A 15,201-nucleotide genomic window follows, 5' to 3' on the forward strand; every position below is an offset into this window, starting at 1 on the left:
ACCGGTCTCGACAAGAGCCTATGGGAGAACTTTGAGGAAATTTCTGCCACCTCCGGGACAAGGGTCCAGGACGGGGTCCAGATTGACAGAATTCTTGAATTTCTGCAGAGGGGCTTAGAGCAGAGACTGGCGGTTAAAACACTGAAAGTACAGATAGCAGCCTTAGGTGCCCTTTATAACCAGGATATGGCAGGCAGCCCTGGGGTAACTCGGTTTATTGGGGCCGCAACCAGGTCCAGGCCAATAGTCAGCCTGAAATTACCATTGTGGGACCTGAATCTCACACTATCTGCACTAACAGTTCCCCTGTTTGAACCTATCCAGTCAGCACCCCTAAAAATCTTATCATTAAAAACCGTGCTTCGGGTGGCGCTATCATCGGCTCGCAGGGTGAGCGATATTCAAGCTATATCAGCGGCGCCACCGTTTACTAAAATACTAGACGACAGAGTCATCTTAAAGCCTGACCCGGCATATCTATCTAAAGTAGCATCACATTTTCATAGGTCCCAGGAGCCAGTCCTTCATTCCTTCTGCCCAAATCCTAGTAATAGGGGAGAGCAAAGATTTCACCCTATATGTGAAGAAGTGCCTCGTTCAGTACTTAGAGGCCACCAAAGAACGTAGGAAGGAAGGCTCTCTTTGTGTGTTTCTAGGGACCTCGGAAGGGACTCAAAGGATCTAAGAGTACCCTGGCAAGGTGAATAAGGGATGCGATTGCCCGGGCATATTCATCCAGTGGAAATACCATCCCGGAAGGGTTGAGAGCCCATTCCACAAGAGCGATGGTGACCTCATGGGCTGGAAGATCGGAGGTATTGATAGAACAGATCTGTAAGGCGGCCACCTGGTCATCAACTTCTACCTTTTTCAGATACTATCATTTAGATCTAGACTCTACGTCTGACCTGACCTTCGGGAGAAGGGTCCTTCAGGCTGTGGTCCCTCCCTAAGCTACCAGTCTCTGAAATTCTCTCCGTGGTGCTGTCATGGGTGAGAGAGAATAGCTTAGTTACTCACTGATAACGGTGTTTCTCGGAACCCATGACACCACCCGCTTATTCCCCCCCTTCACGTGTGCGGTGAGCACGTGTTACTGTTTGTAGAGTGGTTTTCGTTTAGACACGGTGCTTCTTGATAATATGTAACTTTACAATGTTATGTATATACTTTTGTTGTTAACTAACCTGGAGACCCTCTGATGCTCTGTAGCCAACTGGGGGCGGAGGAGAGGTGCCGCCCTTTTTATCTGTAGGTTCCTGTCCCTGATGGGCGGATCCCCTCTCTCCGTGGTGCTGTCATGGGTTCCGAGAAACACCATTATCGGTGAGTAACTAAGCTATTCCACTACATATCGGCATACTCAGGAGAAATTGCACAACAAATTGTATGGTTCATTTTCCCCTGTTACCCTTGTGCAAATTAAAAATTGAAAAAAATGTTTAATTTTAACGGCTCAACGTTATAAGATTCTGTGCGCACCTGTAGGGGGAAGGGGGGGTCAACGTGCTCACTACACGTCTAAATAAATTCCTTGAGGGGTGCAGATTCCAAAGTAGGGTCACTTGTCGGGGGTTTCCACAGCACGACCTTGTGTCCACTATCCATTCAAGCTGACTTTTCACCTCCATAAGTCAAATGGGTTCTCTTTCCCTTCCGAGCCCTGCTGTACACCCAAACTGTAGTTTTCCACCACATACGGTGGATGGAAAATTTTCACCCCCTTGGCATTTTTCGTGTTTTGCTACCTCACAACCTGTAATTTCCCAAATTTTTTGAGGTTTTACATCAGTTCATGTAAAAAGCAAGCCTACAACTGTGAACATTTGGTTTTCTTTTTTTATGAAACAAACAACAAATGAGACAAAATAACGAAAAACTTCAATGTGCATAACTATTCACCCCCTAAGTCAGTACTTTGTAGAGCCTCCTTTTGCGGCAATTCTCCAAGTCTTTCCACTTTTTGCCACTGGGATTTTTTGTCCATTCATCAAGGCAAAACTGCTCTAGCTCCTTCAGGTTAGATGGCTTTCTTTTGGTCTCATCTCACCACAGCACCTTCCTCCATATATTTGGGGAGTTTCCCACATGTCTTTTGGCAAACTCAAAGTGAGCATTGTGTGTAAAACGAGCCTTACAAAGTTTTGTGCTTTTTTTCTGCTTACTCTTCCATAAAGGCCAACTCTATGGATTGTACATCTTATTGTGGTATTGTGGACAGATACTCCAGTTTTCACTTGGGAATTCTGCAGCTCATTCAGAGTTACCTTTGGTCTCTCTGAGCTGCCTCTCTGATTAATGCCCTCCTAGCCCGGGCAAAAGTTTTGGTGGTCAGCCCTTTTTTGGCAGGTTTGTTGTGCTATCCTGTTCTTTCCAATTGATGATAATGAATTTTGGTGCTCCGGGGGATCATCAGAGATTGGGATATTTTTTTTATAACCCAACCCTGACATGTACTTCTCAATGACTTTGTCCCTGACTTGTTTGGAGATCTCCTTGATCTTCATGGTATTTTTTTTGTTAGTGGCACCCCTTGCTTTACCCCTTAGCAACCAATGACGGACATAGCATGTTATGAGCGGGTATCGATTCCCGCATCATGAAGTGCTATGCCCGTCATGATTTTAAACTGTCACAACGTGTAAACACACTGACTGTTCCGTGCCAACAGATGTCACTGACAGCAGAGCCGCACGGGAAGAGGTGCGAAGGACCCATGCCAATGTTTGCTGCACTCAGGGCGCTGTGATCAGTCAGTAAAAAAAAAAAAAAAACATGGCAAACTATGGTTTTTCATCATACCGCTGGGAAAAAAATTGCAATACACCGTGATAAAAAGACGTAAATAAAAATTATATGGCTGAAAACGTCATTTTGTCCCACAAAAAACAAGCAGATGAAAGTTTTTTGTGTAAAGGCACCAAAACATAAAGAAAATTACATAAATGAGGTATTATCATACTGACTTGAAAAATAAAGGTCCCTTATCAATTTTACCACATGCGAAACAGCATAAAAAAAATTCCTGAATTGCTAGTTTTGTTAATATTGCCTCCCAAAAATTAGAATAGAAATCGATCTAAAATCGTCATGTGCCTGAAAATGGTACCAGTAAAAACATCCACTCATCCTGCAAAAAAATAGAGCTCATAAGACTTTCTGCAGAAATATAAAAAATTATAGCTCTCAAAATATGGCAATGCAGAAACTAGTCTTTGCAAAAAAAAGTGTCTTTGTGTGTGACAGGCAGCCAAACAGAAAAAAAATAATATAATTCTGGTATTGCTGTAATCGCACTGACTCGAAGAATAAAGTCGTCTAATCGCTTACCGTATATACTCGAGTATTAGCCGATTCACCTAATTTTTCCACGAAAAACTGGGAAAACTGATTGACTCGAGTATAAGCCGGGTATGCCTTTTCCTCTCATCCCGATCCTGGTAAGGATGGCTCCCCATCCCTATCCTTGTATGCATGGCCCCCCATCCCTATCCTTGTATGCATGACTCCTTATCCCCATCCTTCTGTGCATTGCTCCTTATCCCCTATCCTTGTATGCATGGCTCCTTATCCCCGACCTTGTATGCATGGCTCCCCATAACTGTCCTTGTTTGCATTGCTCCTGTAAAAAAAAAAAAAAAAACACGTCCTACTTACCTTCCCTGCGCCACCTTGCGGCATCTCGTTCTGTGCCAGCAGCTCTTACGGGCCAAGCGATCATGTGTCCCGGCTCATTAAGGTAATGAATATTACTCCACGCCTACAGGAGTGGAGAGAGGTGCATATTCATTACCTTAATAATCTGGGGACATGTGATCGCTCGGCCGGAAGAGCTGCTGGCACGGAACGAGATGCAGCAAGGTCCCGCAGTGAAGGTAAGTAGGATGTGTGCTGGAGGCCGGCGGCTGCGGTTGTAATTGTGCGAGCTATAAGAGAAATGAATATTCAATGCCAGCACAGTGAATATTTATTTCTCTTTAGCAGCGGACACAAGCTTTAGCCACAGCCGCCGGCTCCTGCCTCTGTGACCCGTGGCTCCACCGCTCCCCCTCCATCTTTCTAGAACAATGAGTCGTGTATAAGCCGAGGGGGGCATTTTACTTGGCTTATGCACGCATATATACGGTATATCGCACAAGGAACTGTTGAAAAAATAGACGAAACCAATTCTTCACATACTGTTGATTTTTCATTCTGCCTCCCAAAGAGTGCAGTAAGGCTCAGTTTACATTTATCCTGTGCGGAATGCTCACACCAAGGTTTCCATGTAAATCTCTGAAATGCGTGATTTCATACAGAACCCCTGGCGGAAGATTCTCTATAATGAGGCATGCTTAAAAGTGCGGTCGACCACAGTTTTGTGTACTTCTGAACAATGGCCAGATGGAGTACAGAGTAAGGCCGGGGTCACACTAACCGACGCAAAATACGGTCCGTAGTTTACAGGCGTAATACGGATGAATGACCCCTAAATAGTGCTACGTATGTCATCCGTAATCAAGGTGTGGTCGCGTATTTTGCGCATGTCAGCATCCGTATGTAATCCGTATGGCGAGATTTTCTCGCCGCCTTGCAAAATGGACATAAAATGGAGCCCTATGACAGGGTTTCTAACAGAAACGAAATAGATAGACACATAGAATATATATATATATATATATATATATATATATACTGTGTGTGTGTGTGTATATATATATATATATATATATACGTACATACATGTCATTGTGACAAACATATATATATTTATATTTCACAAAGTTCTTCATAGCAGAATAGCTGCTAATTAAATTGCCGGCTTCTATCAAATCATTCCCCAACCCGACATGAAATGACACATGGTTTACATTCAGTAAAGCATTTCATTTCATGTTTTTTTATATGTCTCTGTCTAATAATTAGATGAGGTTTTGTTTGCAAAATTTGGGAGTTGTAGTTGTTATTTTAAGGGGTTAATTCGTTGATAAAAAATGCGTGGGCTTCCCATTGCCCTGTAGCGGTGGCGAATGGGTTAATCTAACAAAGGGTTAATGTCACCTTACAATCGAATGGTGACATTAACCCTTTGCTAGATTAACCCACTCGCCACCACTATAGGGCAATGGGAAGCCCATGCATTCTTTAACAACGAATTAACCTATTAAAATAACAACTACAACTCCCAAATTTTGCACACAAACCCTCATCTAATTATTAGTCAGGGACATATAAGAAAAACATGAAATGAAATGCTTTACTGAATGTAAACCATGTGTCATTTCATGTCGCGTTGGGGAATGATTTGATATATATATATATGTTTGTCACAATGACATGTGTGTGTGTATATATATATATATATATATATATATATATATATATATATATATATATATATATGTGTGTGTATTCTATGAGTATATATCTATTCTTTCTTTCTTTATTAAACCTGTCAGTGTGAGTTTACTGTATAGCGCACTGAATTGCCGGCTTTTCTAAAAGACACCGGGTGCGTATTTCTCGCAAGTCACATGTGTGGTCCGTGTGTAATCTGTATTTTTTGCGCACCCATAGACTTGCATTGGCGTATTACGGGCGTGGTACGCTGACAATCGCAGCATGCTGCGATTGGCACGGACCGTAGAATACGCCCGAGAAATATACGGCTGTTGGGAGCAAACCCATAGAGAATAATTTGTCCGTGTGTAATGCGTGCTTTTAATGCCTCTCACTCGTCCGTATTCCTCGCCAGTGTGACCCCTGCCTAACTCTGCTTCTTCATTATAGTGATTGGATCCCTCGGGGGTTTCATCTGAATTGCGTCATTCGGAGATTTTGATAGAAACCCTGATTTAAGTGATCAGCGTAGAGCACAGGATAAATGTGATCTAAAATGTTATGTAACATGTTCAAAATAAAAGTTTCAACTCAATCCACAAAAAAGCAATTCGACACTCAGGTTTGTCATCTGTCAATGGAAATCTATCGGGTTTTCATGCTACTGGTAGTACAAAGGCTCGGGAAAAGCACTATGGCTCCTCGCCACCCAAAAGAAATGCATTGAGTTCTGTGCTCCCAAATCCAAATTCCCCCATCCCTTCTGAGCCCCACAGTGTTCTTAAACCAAATTTAGTGTCCACATGTTTGGCAAGGGTATAATTTCCAAAATGGAGTCACTTGAGGTTTTTCTGCTTTTCTAGCCAGGGCTGTGGAGTTGATAAGACAAACCACCGACTCTGACTCAGTCCTCAATTTCCCTGACTTCTGACTCCAACTCTGTCTCCACAGCACTACTTCACTACGAAGCATGTACATAAACTGCAGCACAGATTCATCTCAACTAAAAAAACTAGATCCTTAGATCAGGAATAGAACAAGCATTTATAGGACATTTTATAACTTTCCCAAACTATGAAAACTTTTACAGCACATCCTGCACTGAACTAATTAGCCTAATTTATTATGTTAGGAGTCTGAGTCAGTCCATTTTATTTCAATTCCGTCACCACCAAAATGGACACTGACTTTGACTCCACAGTCCTGTTTCTAGCACTTAGAGGCTCTGTATATGGAGTCTGCAAACTATTCTAGGAAAATCTGCCTTCCAAGAGGCAAATAGCGCTGTAAAACCTGGGGCTAAAACAATTTTTTTTTGTGGTAAAAATGTATTTTTTTTTCACTGCCCAATGATATAAAATCCTGTGACACAACCATGGTGTCAGTATGATCACTGCATCCATAGATGAATTCATTGAGAGGTGTAGTTTGTAAAATGGGGTCACTTATGGGGGGTCCTACTGTACTGACACCTCGGGCTTTCCCAATGGGTAATGGCACCTACAAACCATAGCAGTAAAATCTGCAATATAATATGGCGCTCCTTCCCTTTTGAGCTTTGTACTGTGCCTGAGAAGTAGTTCCCAATTACATGTAGGGTGTATTTGGTTTTCAGCACTTTGAGGGGTGCAGTGTTTAAAATTTTGTCATTATTGGGTATTTGCTGTCATATAGACCCCTCAGTGGCTTCAAATGTGATGTGGACCCTACAAAAATTGATTTTGTACATTTTGTTGGAAAATTGAAAAATTGCTGATCAACTTTTAACCCTTCTTACTTCCTATCCAAAAAATTGTTTAAAAAAATATTACTTATGTAAAGTAGATATGTGGTAAATGTTATTTATTAACTATTTTGTGGGATATAATGCTCTCTGGTTCAAGAGCATAAAAATTAAAATTTTGAAAATTGTGAAATTTTTAACAAAATTCAGATATTTTTACAAATGAACGCAAATAATATCAGCTTAAATGATACTGGTCAAAATGTGGCCTGGTTGGGAAGGTGAAAACAGGCTGGGGGGATGAACGGGTTAATGCACCAAGATAGAATAGGTGGTTAATACATCTATTGTCAGTGCTTCTCTGCAGCATGTATTATCCGCCTGTACTTCTACAGCTCTAACATTATGTACACTCTCAGCAGTGCATACATATGCACATCACTGTTGCTTGCACAATCAGCTCTTCAGTATAGGCACCTCCAGCTGTGCTACCTTCGTGTACTCAAACCCTTCTAGTGCAACCTGGACACTGATTTTAAATGCAGTGTACACATTACCATGTTTTGAGATTCCTTCCAGACTGTGACTGATCACATGACCAGAAAGATGCTTCTCTTATTCCGGACATGTAGCTTTAGTGATGTGCAGGTCCTGGTAGCTGGCTTCCTGCCCTACTCCGATCAGATAGATCAATGTCAAGCAGAGAGCAGTGCCACTGCATCCTTCTCTGTGTTTAGGAAGGATGTTGTCTGTGTTCTACAAGATCATAGGAAGCTTCCTCCAGACTATGACACACTCATTTATTGATTTATTTTTTGGGGGGTTTTTTAAGCAAGATTTGATACTTGATAAAAAGTTTAGTTTGTAGTTGAGAAAATAAGATATATATTGGAGTGAAAGATTCCTCTCTTATGAGTTTTCCTTTTGTTGGTTATTATCTATGCGGGATGCTTTTCTGTCCTACTTTAGGCTAGAACTCTGTACCTTCTTGTCTTCAGACTGTCTTAACTGTACAGTCATGGCCAAAAGTTTAGAGAATGACTCAAATATTATATTTTCACATGATCTGCTGCCCACTGGTTTTTATGTGTGTTTGTCAGATGTTTTTATCACATACAGAAATATAATTGCAATCATATTATGAGTAACAAAAGGTTATATTGACAGAATGAGTTAATGCAGCAAGTCAATATTTGCAGTGTTGACCCTTCTTCTTCAGGACCGCAGCAATTCTCCCTGGTATGCTCTCAATCAACTTCTGGATCAAATCCTGACTGATAGCAGTCCATTCTTGCAAAATCAATGCTTTTATTTTGTCTGAATTTGAAGGTTTTTGTTTGTCCACCCGTCTCTTGATTATTGACCACAAGTACTCAATGGGATTAAGATCTGGGGAGTTTCCAGGCCATGGTCCCAAAACCTCTATGTTTTGTTCCCTGAGCCATTTAGTTATCACCTTTGCTTTATGGCAAGGTGCTCCATCATGTTGAAAAAGGCATTGTTGATCGCCAAACTGCTCTTGGACGGTTGGGAGAAGTTGCTCTTGGAGGACATTCTGGTACCATTCTTTATTCATGGCTGTGTTTTTAGGCAAGACTGAGATAGAGCCCATTCCCTTGGCTGAGAAGCCACCCCACACATGAATGGTTTCAGGATGCTTGACAGTTGGCATGAGACAAGACTGGTGGTAGTGCTCACCTGGTCTTCTCCGAATAAGCCGTTTGCCAGATGTCCCAAACAATCGAAAAGGGGATTCATCAGAGAAAATGACTTTACCCCAGTCCTCAGCAGTCCACTCCCTGTACCTCTTGCAGAATATCAGTCTGTCCATGATGTTTTTTCTGGAGAGAAGTGGCTTCTTTGCTGCCCTCCTTGAGACCAGGCCTTGCTCCAAGAGTCTCCGCCTCACAGTGCGTGCAGATGCACTCACACCTGCCTGCTGCCATTCCTGAGCAAGCTCTGCACTGCTGGTAGCCCGATCCCACAGCTGAAACACTTTTAAGAGATGGTCCTGGCGCTTGCTGGTCTTTCTTGGGCGCCCTGGAGCCTTTTTGGCAACAAGGGAACCTCTCTCCTTGAAGTTCTTGATGATGCGATAGATTGTTGACTGAGGTGCAATCTTTCTAGCTGCGATACTCTTCCCTGTTAGGCCATTTTTGTGCAGTGCAATGATGACTGCACTTGTTTCTTTAGAGATTACCATGGTTAACAGAAGAGAAACAATGATGCCAAGCACCAGCCTCCTTTTAAAGTGTCCACTGGTGTCATTCTTACTTAATCATGACAGATTGATCTCCAACCCTGTCCTCATCAACACCCACACCTGTGTTAATGGAGCAATCACTGAAACGACGTTAGCTGGTCCTTTTAAGGCAGGGCTGCAATGATGTTTAAATGTGTTTTGGGGGATAAAGTTAATTTTCTAGGCAAATATTGACGTTGCAAGTAATTGCTGTTAAGTTGATCACTCTTTATAACATTCTGGAGTATATGCAAATTGCCATTAGAAAAAATGAAGCAGTAGACTTTGTAAAAAATTAATATTTGTGTCATTCTCTAAACTTTTTGGCCATGACTGTAGATGTCTATGTACTAGTCTGTGGATTTCTATGTAAAATCGTGTATATTCTTTTACTACATGTGTGTTTCTTTTTGTCTCCTCTTAGAATCGTTTCCTCTAACATGTCCTGGGCATTGTTGTTTCCTGTCTTCTGCAGGCTTTCAGATTGGAAACTTTGGCTAATTTGCTGTATATCCTTTCAAATAATGATGACCGTAAGGTATTTGTGAAGACAGCTATACATGTTTTATCTATTGCAATGCTAAAAAGCCATTTAAAAGTAGCCTTATTTATAATCTTCCATACAATTGAGGACAAAATATCAAAATTATCCCATGAAGGGAAAAATAGCGGTGGCCAGTTACACAATTCGGTGGGTTAACTTTTGGATTGACACTGTTGCATATGGAAGTCCACCATCGTTTTGTCTGCAAAAAACAAAGTATTTGTCGTTTGCTTTATGCTCAGGTTTGGTATTTTTTGCAACGCACCGTGTGATAGAGATAGATAGATATATTTCACGGATATGTATATACGAATATATACGACTTTCACAGTAGTCGGCACGCATCCAAAATAATTAGTACCGTAATTATGTGCATATCCTGGGCAGTCTATACATACTTAGCAGCAAGGGCTCCCTTGCGGTATGCCAACTCCGACGTGCATTTCGGAGATGCCTTCATGAGTTCATCAATTAGTCCTTTGGCATTTACATCCAAGATGTATGTACTTTATCTGTATTCATATACTTTTACAGCTCAATGTACCTGTGTGCATATAGACTTTTGATCCCTTGCAACTTTATTTCTATCATACCTCTAGAGTATGATAGCATGTAGACTAGTATCTGCTAGTCTTTGTTTTTCCTAATTAGGAATGTAATGCAGCATAAGTGATACTTACAGAATGCCAACTTCATCAGTTTCCAGTGCCACTCTTGTTCTCTTCTGGACCATGTTTCCTGGGATCGGAAAGCTCACACGGGTTTGTGCACTGGCGGTCAGTCAGAGTCCCATACACTTGCACTAGGAATGCAGCACTGCCCCATACAGTAAACTCTGTTTTAGCCCACAAAGCTGAAGAGCGGTCACGTGAGCTAAAAGAGGACTGGAATTGTGCTGGAATCAGAGGAAGACAGCGATCAGTTAGTATTTTTCATTCACTTACACTATATTACATACAAACATAGGAGAGATTGCGTAAAAAACATTTGCGGAGACATCTTTAAAAGTATCACTGCATTGCCAGCAATGTTTCCAATAAATCTCTGGTTGCCTAAGAATTATGGTTTAACCCCTTAATGACCGCCGATACGCCTTCTAACAGCGACAGTTAAGAGGGTACTTATGCCTCAGCGCCGCTTTTTAACTAGTCTATTCCCTCTACCTAGCCCAACCCTAACCCTAATGGAAAAATGGAAATAAATACAGGTACAATTTTATTTTATTATTTTTACCTAAATTAGGGGGTGATAAAGGGGGGGGGTTTGATTTACTATTTTTTTTTTTAATTTTGATCACTGTGTTAGCGTCTATCACAGTGATCAAAATGGACCAATAGAGTCCTCGCATGCGCCACTAATTTATTTCCCGGAAGAAGCGGCCGGGGGACACAGTTGGAGGTAACGGGGGGGGGGGGGGGGTGCTCGGGGGACCCCATTACTCTCTCTTCTGATGTGCTAGATCATATCAGAGAAGAGCAAAATAAATGGGAAAACTTTTTTTTTGTGTTCCATAAATAATGGTGATCACGCTAGGGGGGCGCTATAACCTTTCTCCTTAAAAAGCGGCGCTGAGGAATAAGTACCCTTAACTGCCGCCTTTAAAAGATGTATCGGTGGTCGTTAAGGGGTTAATACCATTATGATGTACCGTCTGTACATTGCAAATGGACCTGTTTGGGGGAGCAGTGGGGAGATTCTTTAAATTATTTTGCTTCTCTGTTGAACCTGATCTCGTGTGCGTATGTAACTGATTTTACGTGACTTAAATAGAAAGTGTGGTTGACACAACAAGCTGCTTCCGCCTTCTAAGTGAAGCATACATTTTAGCAATCCATGTACTTGTTTTGTTTTTTTTTTGTTTTGTTTTTTACGGTTTGATAAATATTTTATTTCTTTTTAAATATTTATATAAAGTATTTGCTTGCCTTGTCTTCCAGAAGTCCACCATTGGGATTTTCAAAATAAGTGAAAGGCGAACGTTGTACAAATTTATATCGCTATATAGGAAAGTATTAATAAGGCTTAGAATTACATTAGGCTTGAAAGCATCACAAGCATCTAATATATAAAGCTCAATGTGGGTGTGTGTATGTCCGGGATTGGCATCCGCACCGTCGCAGCTACAGCCACAAAATTTGGCACAGTCACACGTCTGGACCCCGAGAGCGTCATAGGCTATGTTGTGAGGTGAAATTTTAACCCCGCGCGTTCCAATTCACCAAACAATTTTGCCCCTATCTACATAATGGGGAAAAAGTGAAAGGAAAAGTGTTGGAGGCAAATTGACAGCTGCCAGATGTGAACAAGGGGGACTTAAAGAATGAGAGCGAAGGCGCCAAACAGTATATACCGTACAGTTGCTAAGGTGGGGCCCTGACATGGGATACTCACAACACACGGGGATATGAACACACACACAAAATGCGCCACACACTACCACGTGCTTCAACACATATACCAACCTCGCCACATAAAAGTCGCCACTCAAAACTCGCCACTCAAAACTCGCCACGCTGTCCCAGAGCTGTTTAAAAGATGAAAAATGAGCTGTGATTGGTTGCTATCAGCAACAGTTTTCTTTGTAGACAGTTGTGGTAACTGTGGCCTATTATTCTTATCATTTCTATGGTGTTATCGTCCTTCTGTAAAGCTGGAAATAACACAATTTATTACCGTGCCAACACAGACCACCCTCTGACACAGACTGCAGGGGAAGCCCAGTATCACACAGGATAGGATTAGCTACACGGCTCAGCAGTCAGTATCACACAGGATAGGATTAGATACTCGGCTCAGCAGTCAGTATCACACAGGATAGGATTAGATACACAGCTCAGCAGTCAGTATCACACAGGATAGGATTAGATACACAGCTTAGCAGTCAGTATCACACAGGATAGGATTAGATACACAGCTCAGCAGTTAGTATCACACAGGATAGGATTAGACACATGGCTCAGCAGTCAGTATCACACAGGAGAGGATTAGACACATGGCTCAGCAGGCAGTATCACACAGGAGAGGATTAGATACACAGCTCAGCAGTCAGTATCACACAGGATTAGATACACAGCTCAGCAGTCAGTATCACACAGGATAGGATTAGATACGCAGCTCAGCACACAGTATCACACAGAATAGTATTAGATACACGGCTCAGCAGTCAGTATCACACAGGATAGGATTAGATACACAGCTCAGCAGTCAGTATCAAACAGGAGAGGATTAGATACACAGCTCAGCAGTCAGTATCACACAGGATAGGATTAGATATGCAGCTCAGCACACAGTATCACACAGAATAGTATTAGATACACGGCTCAGCAGACAGTATCACACAGAATAGGATTAGATACACAGCTCAGCAGTCAGTATCACACAGGGTAGGATTAGATGCACGGTTTTTATGTGCAATATAATCATTATAATTTGTTATAACTAACCACAGTTGGTTACTATGCCCAGGCAACACCGGGCTCTTCAGCTAGTACTGTATAAATATAAAATGGAAGCTTGACTAGACAAAGAATAAGTATTATTAATACTTTCGCCTACTATTCAATAAGATTTTTAATTTGAAACCTGCAGCAATGTATATACAACTGCAGCTAGTATGGCTTTGCTTAGCTGGTTATGGTGAATTAGTTGATATTACCCTGCAGATCGTATTACATAAAAGAGCTGTATGTTCCATCACTTTTATTATTGGTACCATGTAAGACATGGAAATATATGCTGCTACAAGTCTGTAAGGTTTTCAAAGGGCTTGTCCATGACTCGTATATTGATGACCTATTGTAGCTCATCAATATTAGATCACTGGGTGTCCAGCACAGTGTACAGAGCCGGAGCAGTATAGCTGGAAACACTGTGCAATGATCATTGTCATGTGCTACAGGTCCTATACAGTATACCCAGCTATGCTGGTCCAGCTCTCTACACTATGTATGTTAGGCCACAGCGGCCTGCAATCTGCTAATCAGTGGGAAAGGGTGGCTTTTAGACTCCCACTGATCTCAAATTAATAATCAATCCTATAGATAGATATTGAGACATTGGTAACACTTTTAGGGACCGTTCTCTTTTTCCAGTAGGTGTAGATTTTTTAAATTCCTAAAAATGAAGTTACCAGGAGAAATGTAGAGAGCTGGAAGAACTACTGTAGGAAATTTTGATGATTAGGGTTAGTGTTTTTGTGTTACAGTTGAACTGTTAGTTCTAGACATTTATGTTTGTAGCACTCAAGATTGATGGTAGGTCTAGGCGAGGAAATCAATGTCATGATAGTATCTGTTCTCCTCAGAATGGTGATGCCTAGGGAGCTTATACACTCTCCGCAAGGAGAAACGTTACTTCTTAGACCCTAGTCCAGAGCCTCTCACCTTGCCAAATCAGATCTCATACTTTGCACTGACGAGAGCCAACAGCTCGAAACACCGTGTCTGCAAATTGAGATTCTGATTTGGCTTGTATCCTAAGTCATACTACAAGACTCGTTAAAGGGTTGATTGTGACTTGTAGGATCGCTACTACCAATAGGTGGCGCTGTAGAGTAAAAGTCCTCTTTCTTTCTGAAGAGGCAATTTGCATATTATTTTCCCAGAGGAGCATTGCACGGCGAATAAGTCTCCTTACCTTGACAAGCCACAGCTGGCATGTCACTCTCCGCAAGGAGAAACGTTACTTCTTAGACCCTAGTCCAGAGCCTCTCACCTTGCCAAATCAGATCTCATACTTTGCACTGACGAGAGCCAACAGCTCGAAACACCGTGTCTGCAAATTGAGATTCTGATTTGGCTTGTATCCTAAGTCATACTACAAGACTCGTTAAAGGGTTGATTGTGACTTGTAGGATCGCTACTACCAATAGGTGGCGCTGTAGAGTAAAAGTCCTCTTTCTTTCTGAAGAGGCAATTTGCATATTATTTTCCCAGAGGAGCATTGCACGGCGAATAAGTCTCCTTACCTTGACAAGCCACAGCTGGCATGTCACTCTCCGCAAGGAGAAACGTTACTTCTTAGACCCTAGTCCAGAGCCTCTCACCTTGCCAAATCAGATCTCATACTTTGCACTGACGAGAGCCAACAGCTCGAAACACCGTGTCTGCAAATTGAGATTCTGATTTGGCTTGTATCCTAAGTCATACTACAAGACTCGTTAAAGGGTTGATTGTGACTTGTAGGATCGCTACTACCAATAGGTGGCGCTGTAGAGTAAAAGTCCTCTTTCTTTCTGAAGAGGCAATTTGCATATTATTTTCCCAGAGGAGCATTGCACGGCGAATAAGTCTCCTTACCTTGACAAGCCACAGCTGGCATGTCACTCTCCGCAAGGAGAAACGTTACTTCTTAGACCCTAGTCCAGAGCCTCTC

At 41.8% G+C, this 15,201-nt stretch overlaps 1 protein-coding gene across 4 annotated transcripts in view; it reads left to right on the plus strand.

The window, feature by feature from the left end:
* The window catches only part of SMC5 (structural maintenance of chromosomes 5), a 344,009-nt gene that overhangs the window by 279,750 nt on the left and 49,058 nt on the right, over positions 1-15,201 (plus strand). For 3 of the 4 annotated variants that reach the window (XM_073543725.1, XM_073543726.1, XM_073543723.1), the window contains one exon: positions 9,760-9,822. The exons of the other annotated variant lie outside the window; for it this stretch is intronic. In XM_073543725.1, coding sequence (XP_073399826.1) covers positions 9,760-9,822 — 63 coding nt within the window. The remainder of the gene's footprint in view (positions 1-9,759; positions 9,823-15,201) is intronic. 4 annotated transcript variants of the gene reach the window in all.

The sequence above is a fragment of the Dendrobates tinctorius genome, unplaced genomic scaffold (genome assembly GCF_039654945.1).
Source record: "Dendrobates tinctorius isolate UK_male_01 unplaced genomic scaffold, ASM3965494v1 ptg000134l, whole genome shotgun sequence".
Classification (NCBI taxonomy): domain Eukaryota; kingdom Metazoa; phylum Chordata; class Amphibia; order Anura; family Dendrobatidae; genus Dendrobates; species Dendrobates tinctorius.